The sequence below is a fragment of the Pteropus vampyrus genome, unplaced genomic scaffold, assembly GCF_000151845.1.
Source record: "Pteropus vampyrus isolate Shadow unplaced genomic scaffold, Pvam_2.0 Scaffold306, whole genome shotgun sequence".
NCBI lineage: Eukaryota > Metazoa > Chordata > Mammalia > Chiroptera > Pteropodidae > Pteropus > Pteropus vampyrus.
In genome coordinates, this window is record NW_011889087.1 from 1,796,772 (window position 1) to 1,813,712 (window position 16,941).

General features: G+C 47.9%; 1 protein-coding gene across 1 annotated transcript; it reads right to left on the reverse strand.

Annotated features, from left to right (window-relative positions):
- Positions 1-12,013: 12,013 nt before the first annotated feature.
- FZD2 (frizzled class receptor 2) lies at positions 12,014-14,977 on the reverse strand. The gene has a single exon (XM_011377150.2). The coding sequence runs from the start codon at positions 14,559-14,561 to the stop codon at positions 12,864-12,866; it is 1,698 nt and encodes a 565-aa protein (XP_011375452.1). The 5' UTR covers positions 14,562-14,977; the 3' UTR covers positions 12,014-12,863.
- Positions 14,978-16,941: the final 1,964 nt, after the last annotated feature.

Sequence of the window (16,941 nt, forward strand, 5' to 3'; positions counted from 1 at the left end):
TCTTGATTTAAGTAGTGTTTGCATGAGTATAGACACATGTAAAACTTCATTAATCTGTATTGAAAATTAAAAACACCTTATGCATTTTACTCTGTTATATTTCAATAAGAAAGTAGAAAGGAAGGGAAGGGAGAAAGGAAGGAAGGAAGAAAGGTAGAAAGGAAAGAAGGAAAGGAGGAAGGAAGGAATTATGTGGTCAGAAATTCAGGTCAACTGCCTAGTTGATATCAAGGTCAGAGCTCAAATCTACAGCTCAAGCTCCCAACTCTTTCATATCTGAACATCAGAACCACATTTCCAACTGCCTACTGGATAGATATCTCTTCCTCAAAGTAAATGTATTCAAAGCTGAGTTCATTACTTCCTTGTGGCAGAGACAATTATACTCGCCAAACATTCTATGGCTACCCTACACTTCCCAACCCTCTATAGTTAGGAGAGTCCACAAGACTGGCTCTGGCCAATGAAATGTGAGTGAAACTGATGTGCATCATTGCTGGGCTGGGATAAAAAAAAGTCCACACACAATTCTCTAGTATCTCTCTCTCCTCTTTCCATGTAACTGAGGAGGTGACTGAAGTAGTTATGTGTTCTAGATGGTGCGGTTACGAGGTGGTGGAGCCTCTGTCAGCTTGGATCCCTGGGTAGCTGCATGGAGTAGAGATCTCTGCTAACCACATGGGACCTATGGTATGAGTGAGAAAACAAGACAAATCTTCGTTTTGCTGAGCCAATGAGCTTTTGAGGTTATTTGTTACTGCAGCATAATCTACATGATCCTGACTAATAGATTCTCTACTCCCAAATCAGCATGTTATTTTCATTCCTTCCACTGGTAAATGGTTTATCACCCACCCAATAACCCATCTAGAAACTACCTCAAACTCCTTCCTCCTTCACCTGGTTTGACAGACAATGCTTGGTTTAGGCCTTGTTACCGCCCTTGGATCAGAATTAGCATCCTATCTGACCTCTCTGACTTCAGCTTCCTCTCTCCAGCCATTCTCCATATTGCCTCCAGAGTTCTCTTTCTAAAACACAAATCTTACCACACATTCATTGGCTTAAAAACCTCCACCTTCTCTTCATTTTCTATAGGCTAAAGCCAAAAACCTGAGGTTGACACCAAGCACTTTGACTGCCAGGTCAACCTGCCTTGACACTCTCCCCTGCAACCTAGTACTCTGAGATCCAGCCACATGGGATGACCTGTAAGTCCCCAAACATACTAGGCTTGGCCTTTCAGTCTATGTATATGCAACTCTTATTACCTAGAATGCCTTTCCATTATCTGCTTGGCAAACTTCTACCCATTCTTCAAAACCCAAATTGAATGTCCTCTCTATGAAGATTTATTCATATCTCCAGGAAGAATTATTTTATCCCTCTTTTGGGTTGCCCAGGCACCTTGAACCTTTCTCGATTAGCATTCTTCACTATAACTTTAATAATACATGTACAAGTCTGCCTTTCCCACTAGACTGGAAGCTCCTCAGTGACAGAAATGGTAGTAGTACTCATCTATGTACCTCTAGGAGCAAAGCAGGTCAAAGCATGTTGAAAGAACAAGTGAACAAATAGATAGATGGATGGAGGAAAGAATTCTCTTATGTCTGTTTCTTACTGAATGTACCCCCACATTTCCTCAATATATAGTGTATTAGTTATCTACTGCTATGTAAATAATTGCCCCAAAGCTTAATAGTTTTAAACAACAAACATTTATTATCTTATAGTTTCTGTGGGTCATGAGGTTGGGCACAGCTTAGGTGGGCGCCTTTGGCTCAACATACCTCATGAGGTTGCAGTTATGCTGCCAGCTGGGGTTGGGGTTCCATCCTAAGACTTGACTAGGATAGGGTGGGGGAAGGGAGTCTGCTTCCAATCTCACTCGCACGGTGTTGGCAGGCCTCAGTCTCTCACCACACAGGAAGAAGATTACACAAGGACATGAACACCAGGAAGCAGGGATCATTGGGCGCCAACTTAAAAGCTGCGGACCACATGTAGTCATATAGTTTTTCCACTTTAAATGACATGCGGAAAGAATGGAAAAGAAGAAGACAAGAGAAATTCCTAGTGCAAGACTTTGAGCCAGGTTAATATCTTTGAAAGCAAAAATCCTGCTCCCTGAGATGGTATCAACAGAAATTTTACCTAGCTCTGATGAAAATGGATGTGTGCGTGTGTGTGTGTGTGTGCATGTGTGCATGTGTACACCCAGAAGTCCTGAGAAGGAGCTAGTCATTTTTGCACATTTACAGTTAATGGCAGAGATTGAAACCAAGATTTTCAGTACAATGACCCTGGGAGAGGAGGCAGTTGTGACAGTCCAGAGGAAAGGGGTGTAAAGACAGAAGAATGTTCCATTCAGTTTTTTTCCCCTAGACTGAGAGTCAGCAAACTTGGGATCTGGTCCTGACTCAGCTCTAAGACACCACGGGGTCCTGAGGTTATTCATTTAATCCTCCTGGTTCTCTATTTCTTTATCTGTAAAATAAGAATTCAATCCTGTGATCTTTAAGATTCTTTTCATCTCTATTGTTATAAGGTAGGGGTCAAGAGCATGGGCTCTGGTATCAGACTGCCTGGGTTCAAGTTCAAGTGATTACATTTACAAGTTGTTACCTTGAAAAAAATTACTTAATTGCTCTAGTTTCTACATCCTCATTTTAGGAATAAATGAGTTAATACATGTCAAAAACTTAGAACAGTGCCAGACATATAGTAACTACTTAATAAACTTAATTATTATTAGTTCCATTTGTTTCAGTTGTCTGTTGCTGCATAAGCAAGTACCTTAAACCTTAGTAGCTTAAAGCAACAACCATTTTATTATTATCTCACAATTTTATGGGTCATGAACTTGGGTGGGGCTTGGTTTTTCTGTTCCACAGGCATCACTGAGGATACTTGATATTATTCAGTGGGTGGATGGCCTGGTCTGGAGGATTCAAGATGGTTTCACCCAAATATCTGGTGTGTTAGTGGGAATGGCTGAAAGTCTGGACCTAGCAAGAACTATTAACCTACATGTGGCCTCTCTAGCATGGTGACCTCAGGGCAGTCTGACTTCTTATATGTAGCAGCTCAGGCAGCTCAAAGGGAGAGGGTTCTAATGAACAAGGTTGAAGTTATACGGGCTTTCCTGACACATTCTTGAAAGTCACAGAGCATCTCTTCCACCACATTCAACTGTTCAAAGTTACCCAGATTCAAGGTGAGGTGACACAGACCCCACCTTTCAACAGGAAGAATGTCAAAAATTTGAAGTTATATATTAAAACCATCTCACTTTTTGACCCTCAAAGAAGTTTCCCTTATGAATCTCGGAGGGGCATCAATGGAATAGTCTATCCCTCTTTCTCCTACAAGGATTTGGGATTATAACTCCCGAGACTTCAAGGCAACCAATTCACAGCCATTCCTGGAAGTGTATATATGTACACTCACACAAATACACCCATATGCACATAGAAGCATAGTCGTACAGTCAGATCTGGTATATACGTGTAGCGGAGCCTGCCCCCATTTCCAGCCATGTCAAGTCAGAGAGACTCAAAGTTCCACCCTAGAGTTCTTTTCCAGGAAGTTAAAATTCACTGACAATTCCTGCTCTTATTGGTGTGAAAAGGAAGGGGGTATTAGTAAGGCTGGAATCCAGTCAATCGTTGATTGGAGAGAGGGCACAGATCCAAAACGCACTAATGCTTGGCTTTAACATGTCTTCTGGTGTGTGTGTGTGTGTGTGTGTGTGTGAGAGAGAGAGAGAGAGAGAGAGAGAGAGAGAGAGAGAGACAGGTGTCTCTTGATTCTGATAGGCTCATCAGTAAAGAAATGAGATCTGGTGTTGGGAGCAGGCAGGGGTGGCTCAGACGTGTGCTGCAGGGCCAAGCCAGCGTGAGATTTAAATTTTGCTGGGGATCAGCCCAAATCCTCACTTAGATCAGCCCTGCTACTCTCTTCTACAGTCATCCTATGTCCCAGGCACGCTCTACTCACTCTTCCCTGATCATGCCATGTTCTTCCTGGCTTTACCCAAGTTGTTCCCTCTGCATAGAATGCCTTTGTCTTTTTCCTGACAATCCCAGTGTCTGCCTTTTGTATCACATGACATTGAAATTATCTGCTTACATGTCCACTGTATTTAAGAGCAGAGACCATGCTCTATTTATCGCTGTATCTTCAGTGCCTGACAAGAACAGTTCTCAACAACACTGGTTGAACCAATGATTGAATGAGCAGCTATTGAGCTGTCCAACTCTATCCCAACTCCAGCCCAACAGAAGGGGCAAAGGTCTCAAAGCCTCGAGTAGAAAGTTTGGGCTAGAATCTTGAAGCCCCAGGGAGGTTCTGTAGAGACTCAGAAAACAGGAAAGGACACAGTGCTGAGCTCTAGCGGGGTGGCCAGCAGCCCCAGAAGCACTCGCTCATACTTCTAGTAGGAAAAGCCAGGGAATCCAGCAAGGTTTTCCCAGGGTGGGGCAGGAGGACTTGAAGGCTTCATGCCTCAGTTGAAATAGTCCATAAACTCACCTGGTTCTGCTGGGTTAAGTGTTAGCGACTGTCAGGGATATCCAGATCTGGGCCTGAGCCAGCACCTTTTTGGAAGAAGATGATGCTGGCCTCTGAAGTGGGGGCAGGCGCAGTTGAGAAAAGAGGTCTGCTGGACCAATGCTCCTCATATTTGAAGGTACACACAAGTCCCTTGGGAATCTTATTAAAACGTAGCTTCTGATCCAGTAGGTATGAAGTCAGATCCAAGATTCTGCTTATCTAACGAGCTCAAGGTGGTAGCACTGTTGCAGGGTGGGGAGGGCAGGACAGAAAGCAGATGGAATCACACTTTGAGTAGCAATAACCTGGAAAACTGATATTAAAATCCAGACACTGAGAGCTCAGGGCTCAGGTCTTAAAGGGAATGTCAAAATAAAATGTTCAAGAAATTATGCATCAGACAATTTAGTATAAAGACGGCCTGATGAATATCTGCCATGCTTGCCAGCCTTTACATTCTTTGATTCTGTGACCATGACAGATATCACTAATGGATTCCAGCACTATCTCCTACTAAACCAACAGGATGCCTCAGAATCCATCTGAACACAGTACTCCAGGAAGCCACTACCAATAATTACATTGAGAAATGTCCCCATTTGTATTTCTGGTGTTGTGGTTAAGAGTCTAACTGCCTTTGCTCTGCTCTGACTAGCTAGCTCCATGCCCTTGAAACAGCTACTTCCATGAACTTCATTTACTTTAATATGCTGTAATTTGAGGTCAAGATAGTACTCATTTCATAGTTCTTTTGAACATTAAATACTGTTATGAACATACAGTGCTTAGCACAGTGTCCAGCACGTAAAAAGTATTCAATAAATGATAGCTACCATGTAGAGGGGTGAATGGGTCGGTTGCACGATTAGAGGGGATGTGAGTGGTGGGAAGTCAGGGGGAGAGAAGCCAAAGAGCTAAAGGAAGAAAAGGCTGCACCAGCCTGGGGAAGCCGGAAGATTTCCAGCTCTCTCTGGATGGAACCAGGTTTCCTCCTGGCACTAAGGCTCTCGGAAGGAGTGCACGGCACTTGTCATCTTGAAGTATCTGAGTTCAGAGCTTCTTATCAAGAAAAACTGTTACAGAATTTTACTTATTTTTATTTTTTATAAGATTTTATTTAAGTCAAACTGATGACATTGCCAGGAAGCAAGATCTCAAATGCTCCCTCCCTGTAAAAGAATTTTAGATGGGCAAAAAGATGGCTGTGTGTCCTTTCAGGTTATCTCTGAATTTTATTATTTGTTGTTCAGTTCTTTTACAACTCAGATAACTGATAGAAATGATTTTTGTCCATAAAAATGTAAATTGTGTCTGGTAGAGATGCAATTGATTATTGCTCAGTGGATATTGCTTAGTTTTATTTACATTAAGCAAATTTATTTCAGCATTCTTGATGGCCTAGCTATGTTTCTGTTTTTTGGATTCTCCTTTGAATATCTTACTGGGTCCTTCATTAATAAATGAGTTAAATGAAAATTTAGATGTGTTTATTGCATGTTTGTATGAGAGTGATTTTTCTGCCCTATAGAAAAAAAAAAAAAAACTTTAACATTCTCATTAGCAGTGGAGATTGATCAGGAGGCTTCTAGGATCCTCTGTCCTGGACAAATTTCCCCACATGCTCTAAACACCAGATCACATATGTCAAGTTCATAAGGGATCATCCTCAATTTCATTGCTTGTTTTACACTATCCAAATAGATACATCATAATTCCATATTTGAGCCTGGACACATCTCAAACACTTATATAACGAGCTTGTTTAACAAAACATACACCAAGCAAACTTGGAAGTATCACACCTAATACTTATCCATTCATTCATTTCACCAACTAGATGGTAGTCTCCATGTGGGCAGGAACTGAATTTGTGCATCTCTAGAGCTTATCAAATTCCTGACTCATGGTAAGCACTAAATACACATCTACAAGCCAACACATGAATGGATAAGCTTAACTAGCATTTATTAAGCACTTACTTTGTGCCAGAAACTACTTTAACATTTCACTTGAATTTGTTTAATTCTCAAAACAGTCTTGCAAGGCAAGTGTAATTACTTTCACCATTTACAGACAATGCACAAAGAGGTTAATTATCTTGCCTAAGGTCAATGGCTAGCAAGGGACTGAGGCAGGATTCAAGCCCAGGTAGTCAGGCTCCAGAGCCTGTGGTCCCGGGTACCTACAATGTGCCAGGCATATTGCTAGGCTCAGGGAGACAGAGATAAAAGACCAAACACAGACTCTTCCTCAAGGAGGTCACAGTCAAGAAAGGTGATCACAAGTCAAAGAGGTCACAAGTCAAGACAAAGAATTAACAATAATGTGATGTGCTGTGACTAGAGAGAACACAATGTAGGGACAGAATTGACTAGGGGTATGGCTGTCTGCAGAGGGGACCCCTGATCTCAGGTAAGTTAATTTTAGTTAATATCCAGGCTAGGGCAAGGGAAGAGCATTAGGGCCACAGGAACAGTATGTGCAAAGTCATGGAGCATGGTGGATCTGAGTTCCCGAGGCTGGCACAAAGGAGTGTAGGGAAAGGCAGTAGAAAGTGAGACTAGAGAGCTAGAACCCAGATCCAGATGTTGGAAAGCTTTGTGTGCTGAGCGAGGGAGGGAGTTGGGACACCTTTTGGAGGACTTCCAGGATTTTAAGCAAGGGAGTTATAAGCTCAGGCCCCACATTCTGTCTACTCCCCACCCACAGGACACTAAACCCAATACTCAGAATTCCCTAAAAGCCACACCCCTTCCCAGAGAGTTCCCCGGGAGGCCTAACTCTGAGTGAAAAGCACTTTGAGTCTGGGACACACCTAGTGCCACCTGGGAGCAATGGCTGGGAATCCTCTCTCCCTCCCCACCACAATTCCTTCTGTTGCTCCCCACCTCCACCCCAGCGTGGCCACTTCAGAGCCACTCCCTCGTGTCACATTCCCCCTTGAGGATGAGGCCAGAGATGAGAATTGAGCACCCTCCCTTCCTACATCCCTTTCCTGCCCACCCTCTGACTCCACCATCTTAATCAGCTGCAGAGCCTCGCACATCCTCGGTCCCATTCAGAGAAAGGAGAATAAGGAAACCAGAGCTTCCTGGGAGAGCTGTGGCTCTGGGTTGTACCTTTCTTTCCACTGGGCTGAGGCTGGTGATTAGCTGGGTTAATTATATCCAAGCCATTTCCGATTGGCACAAGCCCACCCACCCACAGAGCCTGTCCAGAAGGCGACTGGCCCAGCCAGGGTCAAGATGCCAAGGCATCAGCTACCCCGGGAGGGGTCCTGCCCCTGCAATCGCCAAGTGTAGAGTGGTTGTCCCCCGCCATGCCAGGACCTCCTCCCCTCCCCTCACCCCACATCTCCTTCTCATCCCCATCCTCCTTTTTGCATGTCCCCACACAAATCCCTTTCCCTCCCCTCTCCCCCCAGGTTTGGAATGAAATCATGGGGCTCTGAGTTCCGCACTGAGGCCCCGACATAAACACTTTGATTGGGGCTAATTACAAGGGCCAGGTTGGGAGGCTAGAGCCTTCAGAAAGCTTGGCTTTCAAACAAAGGGCCCAGGGCTCAGCCCCCAGCCCAAATCGGCTCCTTTCCAGGCTTCATTAGGGACCAGGAGGGGTCTTGGGGCCATAAGTAGTCCTATGGATTAACCGAATTTATCAGTGGTCTCTAAGCTTGTTCCATGCCCCAAGTCCCATCTTGTCCTTTCTTCAGGCCTCAAAACTTGGCCCTTCCCATATGTTTCTGAAAGAGCCTCAAGTCTGCAGTGGAAGGCAAGGCAGCTGGGGAAGACCACTCAGGCTGTGGGGCTGGGGATGGGGCAGAACAGAGGGAGGGGGAGATACCAGAGAAGCCAGCTGTGACAGCCCTAGCCCTAATTAGCCAGCTTCAAAGCCAACCGAGAGAGAACCCGCCCATGTGTGTGTGCCCTGTTCACTCAGCCAGGTAAGACATTGCTGTCCTAATCAGAGAAGAGAGGGAGAAAAACACTGCCCACTACCCTGCGCAGCTTCTAGACTGAGCTGGCACCCCGAGTCAGGTATAGAAGGTGGTAGCACAAAAATTCATTCTATTCTGTTAAAACTACCAGTAACAGTAAATTAGAAAGTCCTCAAAAAATGCACATCCTTGGATCCAGTGATTCTACTTTATTTTTAGGAATTTATCTTAAGTAATTGGAAAAGTGCTACAATTTATTGAGCATCTACTACGTGCTGACTCTGTATATGCACCATCTGATCTGATCCTCGCATCAACCTTGCCAGACAGGCACTGTTGCCTTTTTACAGATGCGGATCAGGATTCAGAGGTTAGACATCCACAAGGGCTCAGAGCTGGCACTGTCTCATGCCAAAGCCTGTGCTCTCTGCACACAGCCCATCTGTATGTCTCTTTTTCCTACTCTTTTCTCTCAACTACAAAAGTTTTACACATTCATTCCACTCTGCTCCATCTAGGTAACTTGTTACCTGCAGGACAGACAGCATCAAATGAATAATCTGGTTTGGGGTATTCCTGGTATTGTAGGCCTGATGGTTTTCCCTCCTGTACCCCCTTTCCATAGCAGAGGTGATTAGAGACTGGAGGACACTGGAGTCTAAGAAGGTATGAACTGCCCCTTGGAAAAGTGGAGATATCCAGTAATCAGGACTAGAAAATGTCTAAACCAGGAATTGGAAAACTAGCCTGGGGGTGAGGTAGGGGAAGAGGGCAGATAGATGGTCCATAAACACCCTAAAGTTACATGTAAAATTGTGTTCATGGGGGTCTGGCCATTTCTTTCCAGGAGGAGGTCCAAAGATTTTTTCAGGTTTTCAGAGTTTAAAATCCATTCATAGGAGAGAAGGGTGAGTCTAGAGAAGGAAGAGACTCTCCTATAGTGAGCAGTGGGATTATCAAAGGGACAATGCCTCGGAAGTGGCAAGAGCCTGGGCTCAGGTCCCCTAGACAAATGTCCCAAGCACCCCGGGACAGCGTCTCCCTACTTCTAGAATCCAGCCCAGATCCGGGGACCCCAACACCCTCTTGGAGAGCCTCTTGGAATAATCCAGAAGTCAGCAGCTCCAGATCCCACTGGTCCTCAGTCTCTGGGGATGTTCAGAATTTTGTCTTGGGAAACATGTCCTTTTCTGAGGCTGGCTCTTAAAGGACAAAGAGTTTGTAACCATTGGAACCGTTTTTGGGAGGGGAGTCTGGGGAGGGAAGAGGAAAAGCCAAAGTCTGACCAGTGAGGGAAGAGCTGGAGGAGAGACGCCCAGAGCCTTAAGAGTCAGGCAGCCTGGATCCTTTGTGGGATGGGGTGAGGGCAGGAGGGCAGGTAGAAAGCAGCTGTGGTCTGAGAACTGTCCCAGGCCTGGGGCCTCAGGTGAAGAGTTTTCCCCTGGGCCCTTGACTCTCCCCTAGACAAAGCCGCACTCTTCCAGAGGGAGGCACCAACCTACTTACAACCTGTCCATAGGGCACCCTAGAAATCTGCAGAAGCAGACTTCCAAGCTCATGTGTTTAGTTGGGTTTTCCAAACAAAGGAGACCCCTCTCTCCAGGTGTGGCAGTGAGCTCAGGTGGGTCTCTGCTCCACGAACTTTCTCCCCTAACTCCTCTACTCCATGGGCTAACACCTCCCTTCCTCTAAGAGGTGTTTCATGAGAGCCTTGAGAGGAGCCAGGAAGGGGGTTCTCTACTACTCTCTGTAAGGTCAAAAAGCCCTTAGCTATCCCTTTGGAGAAGGGAGGACATCTAGTGGGCTTTTCTTTTCCAAAAAGCAATCGTCTAACCTCCCCGCCCTCTACTATAAAACCTTATTTTTAATTTTTATTTTTTCCAGTTTTCTTAGGCCCTCTTCCCCTCTGCTGGCAGATGACTTCGAGGGGGTTGAGAAGAACAATCTTTCCCAAAATTCCCTTTCTCCCATCTCTAACCTGGGGAAGGAAAAGGTCACTGTTGCTAGTCTACCATCTCTTTCTGCTGATAGTGTGGCTGTCCACTGACAAATGTACCCAAAGTACACAGAGCTGGGGTGCTGGGGGCTTAGAAGTGGGGAGGCTCTTCCCCAAATCTTCAACAGAGACCAGCACTCCTCCTCCCACTGGGTTCCATACCAGCCACTGGAAAATCCACACCCCCCCCACCCCCGCCTCCCACTCAAGCTATCACCATTCTTTCCAGGAGAGGTACTCACAATTTGTTTGTAATTTAACTATCCTGCAGCCCTTGTGGGGTTCCTTGAGAATCTTACAACAAATGGAGCTACAGGGCCATGACACCCTCCCAGCCTGCTTCTTTGATAGTGAGGGAATCTCAGGTTGGGGCTTCGCACACATCATCATTTGAGAAAAAGCTAGTTTTAACGTATAATGTTGGCCACTGGCACAAATGGTTTGGGGTAAGGTTATGTATATTGGGAAGGGGGCTCCGCTGAAGTCCCCAGACTTCATACAATTCCAAACAAAGCCCCACATACGACTTCAATTACCACCAAACATTTCCAGATCCCCTCCCCCAACATAAACTAACACGGACAAACACTGAAGTAGGGTCTAACTTACTTTCTCCATTATCCCAAAGATTGCCAACAAAGGGTGCTTAAGCACCATTTTCCCCATCATCATTTAGCTAAAAAAGCAAGGTCTGGGGAAGGGAACCTTTTCTCCACCCCAATCCCAACCCAGTAGGTCCTGGTAGAGGGAGGGAGGAGGTGTGGTTTGGTTAAACTAATAAAATGTTACAACCCTGTTAAATACAATTAAAGGGCTAGATCTCTAGAAGATAATTAAATGCACTTGATTATTATGATTATTAGCTTTTAATTTGTACTATTATCAAGAAACAGGAGATGGTGAAAAATTGAGTTCTGTGGCATACTTGTTCCACTCATCCCCTTGGTCTTCAAATCAATCCTTTGGAATTAAAATTCTAAAATATTCCAAATAGTTGAGGGAAATGATGTGTATTGGAAACTGCAATTCTCATACCAGTGTCAAAGATACTTTAAGAAAAGCCTTGACTTTTATTTGTGGGGGATAGGGGGAAGATAAGAAACATCTGTTATAAACATTCTATCAATCTTATGATATAGAATGTCATGTAAACACTCAACCCCACCCCCACAGTCACAAAGAGCCTGCCCAGAGCCCTCTTCCAAAGCGAAGAAACCCATTTTTTCTTTTTTGAACGAGTTTAAAAAGAAACCAGTCTTTTGTCAAAGGAAAGCTAAAATTCCCATCAGCCCGTCCATCCCCATCCTCCAACCCAATCCATTTTTATTGCTTTTTGAAAAAAATAAACCCTAAACAACAACAAAAACTCACACATAACATACAAACCAACCCACAAACTGCTAACCTGAACGCCAGAGATATTCGGTTGAGGGAATGGGGGTGGGGGGGGGCGGGGAGCGGGCCGGTAGCAATCTGCCGGGGAAATAAGGGGAGAGATGCAAGGGCATCACCAAAACCCAACATTTGAGAGCTAATAGTCCCCCTAAAAATGGAGGGGGTCAGGATCAGTACTCAAGGTAGTGTGTTTGTGTGTAGGGGGTGGGGGGAGTTATTTCAAACCATACTTCACAGAGCATTTTTCGGCCCACTCCAAGCGCTTGGGGCAGACGGTTGAAAAGAAAAGTTAAGGAGAAAGATCCTGCCTCCAGGGGAGTGGGCCAGCGGGGTGGAGGCCAGTCCACACACGCTCTCCGCCCTCTCCCCACCACCCCACCCATTGTTGTTTTTTTTTTTCCCCCTTGTCTTCGACTCGGTTGGGAGGATTCCAAAGATGGAGCGAAGAGACAGGACAAGTGCGGAAAAAGGGGGGGTGGGGGTGGGGAAGATAAAACAAGAATCTAAGCCTTGTTTAAAAGTATCCAACAGCTTTTCCCCAGGCCCAGAGTCAGTGAGAAGCCTCACCGAGTTGGCTTTAGAAATTGAACGAGACAAACCAGCCGACACCTTTTCCTCAGGCCCGGCCCTGCCAAATCACCAAAAAATCCAAACCAAAGTGTGTGCGTGGTGGGGAGGATGTTTGAAAGGCCACTGACGAACCGCAAGAACCCCCTCAACTCCTCCTCCACCCTCGCTGTTCCTTTTTCGTACCCTTTTTTCTTTTAAATAGAAAATATATAATTAAATTTACAAAGACTATTTACAGTTTTAATTACAAACCTGGTAGGGGTGTTGGGAGGAATTATCTTTAAAAAGTGACCTAAAAAAGAAATGGTTTCGACTGTTCTTTATTTAAAAAAATAAAATAAGGAGTCTGTAGGAGCCCCCCCGGGCGGAGTAAAGCGCGGTGCGGCCCCGGCCTGGGGACACCCCCTCTCACACGGTGGTCTCGCCGTGCCGGCTGTTGGTGAGACGCGTGTAGAACTTCCTCCACGAGTGCAGCGTCTTGCCGGACCAGATCCAGAAGCCCGACGTGATGCCCACGATGAGCGTCATGAGGTATTTGATCATGTAGACGGTGAAGTCGGGCGACATGCGCGGCGTGTAGTGCGCCGGGCACGGGATGGCCAGGCTCTTGCAGTGCTGGCTCACCCACGAGCGCTCCCAGTGCTCTCGGAAGGCCTGCTCATAGAAGTAGCAGGCGATGACGATGGTGGCGGGCACCGTGTAGAGCACCGAGAAGACGCCGATGCGCACCATAAGCCGCTCTAGCTTCTCCGTCTTGGTGCCGTCGTGCTTCATGATGGTACGGATGCGGAAGAGTGACACGAAACCGGCCAAGAGGAAGGACGTGCCTATGAACAGGTACACGAAGAGCGGCGCCAGCACGAAGCCCCGCAGCGGGTCCAGGCTGTTGAGGCCCACGAAGCACACGCCGCTCAGCAGGTCGCCGTCAATCTGGCCCATGGCCAGGATAGTGATAGTCTTGACCGCCGGCACGGCCCACGCGGCCAGGTGAAAGTACTGCGAGTTGGCCTCGATGGCCTCGTGGCCCCACTTCATGCCCGCCGCCAGGAACCAGGTGAGCGACAGGATGACCCACCAGATGGAACTGGCCATGCTGAAGAAGTAGAGCATCATGAAGAGAATGGTGCAGCCCTCCTTCTTGGTGCCCTGCACCACGGTGCGGTAGCCGTCCTCTGAGAAGCGTTCGTTGCACACCACACGCTCCTGGAGTACGAAGCCCGCGATGTAGGCCACCGACACCATAGTGTAGCAGCCGGACAGGAAGATGATGGGCCTCTCGGGGTAGCGGAAGCGCTGCATATCCACTAGGTATGTAGTGACGGTGAAGAAGGTGGAGGCGCAGCACAGCACGGACCAGGTGAGGATCCAGAGGCGCGCGAAGCGCGTCTCTTCCTGCGAGAAGAACATAGAGCCGTCCGGCCGCGCCGGCTCGCAAGGCGCCGCGCAGTCGCGCTCGCCCAGGAACTTGTAGCTCAGATAGGACGGCACCTTAAGGACGCGCGGGCAGTGGAACGGGTGCTCCAGCGTGGCGTAACGCGGGGGCGAGCCGCCGCCGCCTGGGCCGCCGGGGGTTCCTCCAGCACCTGGCTGCAGGCCGGGAGGCGGCGCGGTGGTGAGCAGCGCCGGCGCTCCGTCCTCGGAGTGGTTCTGGCCCACGCAGATCTGCTCCGCACCGTGGCGCGGGAAGTGCTCGCAGCGCAGGCGCTCGGGCCACTGGAATCCGAACTTGTTCATGAGTGCTTCGCAGCCCTGGCGCGCGCGCTCGCAGATGGAGCGGCACGGAGGGATGGCCTGCTCCAGCACGGTGCACACGGGTGCGTACATGGAGCACAGGAAGAAGCGCAGTTCGGGCGAGCACTGCACCTTTACCAACGGGTAGAACTGGTGCACTTCCAGGCCAGCGTCCTCCTGGTTTGTATGGCCCAGAAGGTTGGGCATGATGGTCTGGTTGTAGGCGATGTCTGTGCACAGCGGGATGGAGATGGGCTGGCAGAAGCCGTGGTCCGGGATGGAGATGCCCTTCTCCCCGTGGAACTGGGCCGGCCCGGCAGTGGGCAGCAGCAGCAGCGGTAGCAGCAGGCGGGGCAGGGCGCTGCGGGGCCGCATGCTGGCCGCCGCCCCCCACCCAGCTCACGGGCGCCCCCCCCCGCCCCCGCCCCAGCCCCAAGTCCGCGCTCCTTCCCCGCCGCCGCCTCGCTGCGGCCGCCGCCTCCCGCGCCTCTTTGCAAACTTTGCTCGCGGCCGCAGAGTTGGGGAGGCCGGGCGGGGGAGGGGGCGGCGCGCCTGCCCGCTAGCTCGCCGCAGTCGGACTGAACAGCCAGAGACACCGCGCGCTGCTTGCCCTCTCTCCTCTTCCTCCTCCTCTCGCCTCTCCCCTCCCTTCTCCGCCCAGCGACTCCTTTGTGCCTTCCTCCAGCCCTCACTTCGGCCTCTCCGATCCCAATTAGTCGGTTTCAAGGGGGCCCCCTCCGGTGGCCCCGCCCTCTCCTCAGCCCCCCAAAAAAGGGAACCTTGAAACCGCCCCGTCGAGCTCTAAGCACCAGCCCAAAATGTGCTCTCGGCCAATCAGATTTAAACCCGAGGACCAGCCCAGAGGCTGGATTGGTCGCCATAATATAATGAGATCAGAAACCAGATGCCAACAAAACTTTCCCCCCCTCCTTTTGCTTTTAAAGAGACAGCTATTATTATATTAAAGGCGGTTTGCCCAGAGCTGCATTTCTCCCGAATTGCGGCGGCGAGATCCAGATACACGCATTCCCCAGAACTGCCGCAGACCCAAGCCACTCAACCTTGGGTCACTTTTCTTCCGGGGGCCAAGGCGCTCTCCAGGGTAGGGCCTCTTTAAATCCTTGCCTCCGCCCCTGCTCCTTGAACTCCACCTATTCCAATTTTTCAGATCAAGTGAGAAATCTCAAGTTTAATTTTTTTTTTTAAAAGAGACTTTTAAAAAACTAGCAGTTCTCAAAGACTTTTCTCTCAGCCCCTTCACATGGAATCCAGACAAAAGTATCACTTCACTCGATACGTAAAACCCTAGGAGTTTGCCTCGCCCCTCCTCCTACACACACCCTTAAATAACCCTCTGAAAAATGAGAGCCTGTCTCTTTAAGAGGCTCTTAAAGGAGCCTGGACTCCGGGGCGTAATTGCCCCGTAGCGAACACAAAGGAGCCCATTATGGTTCTTTGTGTTCGGTGGCACCTCAAAGTGAGAAAATTCAGGAACTTAGAGGCCCAGAGCTGGAGGGTTGGGCGGGGGTGGGAGAGGGGTGAGGTGAAGGAGAATGGTCGGAGCTGTGGCTTCCCCTTCCTCCTTCTTCCGAGGCAAATCTTAATTATGCAAAGTAAAGTTTAGTTGCCATAACGAGGAGGTCTTAATCAAAGGTTAATGGTGGGGGGTGGGGGATGACGGGCAGTTTTGAGTGAAGAGATGACTTTCTTAGGCCGCTTGGGGGAATTTTCCTCCTCTCTCTCCAGCTCTGCCTCCGCCCCCTAAAAGCTTCCAGATACTGTCTCCTGGGAGAGAGGAGAGTTTTACCCAAATCTTAAGTGATTCCACACCAGAAAGGGATGGTGTGAGTTGCAAGGGGGGAGGTAGGGGGTCGTCGTGGATAATCATCACCCCCACCCCATCTCACCTGGTTTGGGGTGGGTGGCGGTGGCCAGCAGGGTTCCTGCTAGTTTAAAAAGGTTTTCTTCTTTTTTCCCCTTCTAGGATTTTAAATTTGAGAGAGGAGTCTGGGGAGGAGAGGGAGGATTTGCATGTAAATCTCCTGGGCCTGGTACTGGATGATGGATCAATTATTTCTATTGTCTCTCTCTAGGGAAGGGGAGTCACTTAAAAAGAAGAAAGAAAATTGAGTTTAGAAAACCCCTTTGCGTCTCAGTATGAGCCAAATCCTCTCAGCCTAGTGAAATGTTTCTTGCTCCAATCTAGAAAAGGATTGCTTTAAAAACAAAAAGATGGGGGGAAAATGTAAAGGAAAGAAAGAAGAAAGGAGTAGGGAAAGGAAAGAAAATTCTAGGTGGATACATACAACAGATGCGGGTTTGACAGGATCTTATTTTATTTTTTTCTTGATTGATACAGTACAGATTTTCTGGGTTCTTTACAACATTAAAACACTCCTTATTGTATCCTGGAGAAGTTGCTTTCTCATTACTTTAGGAAGAAGGTTTTCCTTCAAAATCGAGAAGATAGGCTTCTCCTCTCCATTCCGTGTCTATTCCACCCACAAGTCCTCTTTCATCCCCGAGTCATCTGGGGATGGGAGAGTTGTGCTCCTCTGCTCTGCAGGGCCCAAACTTACCTCGAGGTGTTGCTCCTTCAAATCTCCCCTCTTTCTCTTCCTCCAGGACTTCCTTAGAGCTAGTGCCAAGTCTCAGAGCTGAGCAGTGAAAACAAAAATGAATGAGGTAGGCTCCTACACTTCACTACTTATGAAGCTCAGAGTCTGATAGGAAACTGAGAGCAAATCTCTAATGG

Bases quoted from the DNA above. Each gene is read 5' to 3' on its own strand.
- FZD2 (XM_011377150.2), bottom strand. From the start codon at position 14,561: ATGCGGCCCCGCAGCGCCCTGCCCCGCCTGCTGCTACCGCTGCTGCTG.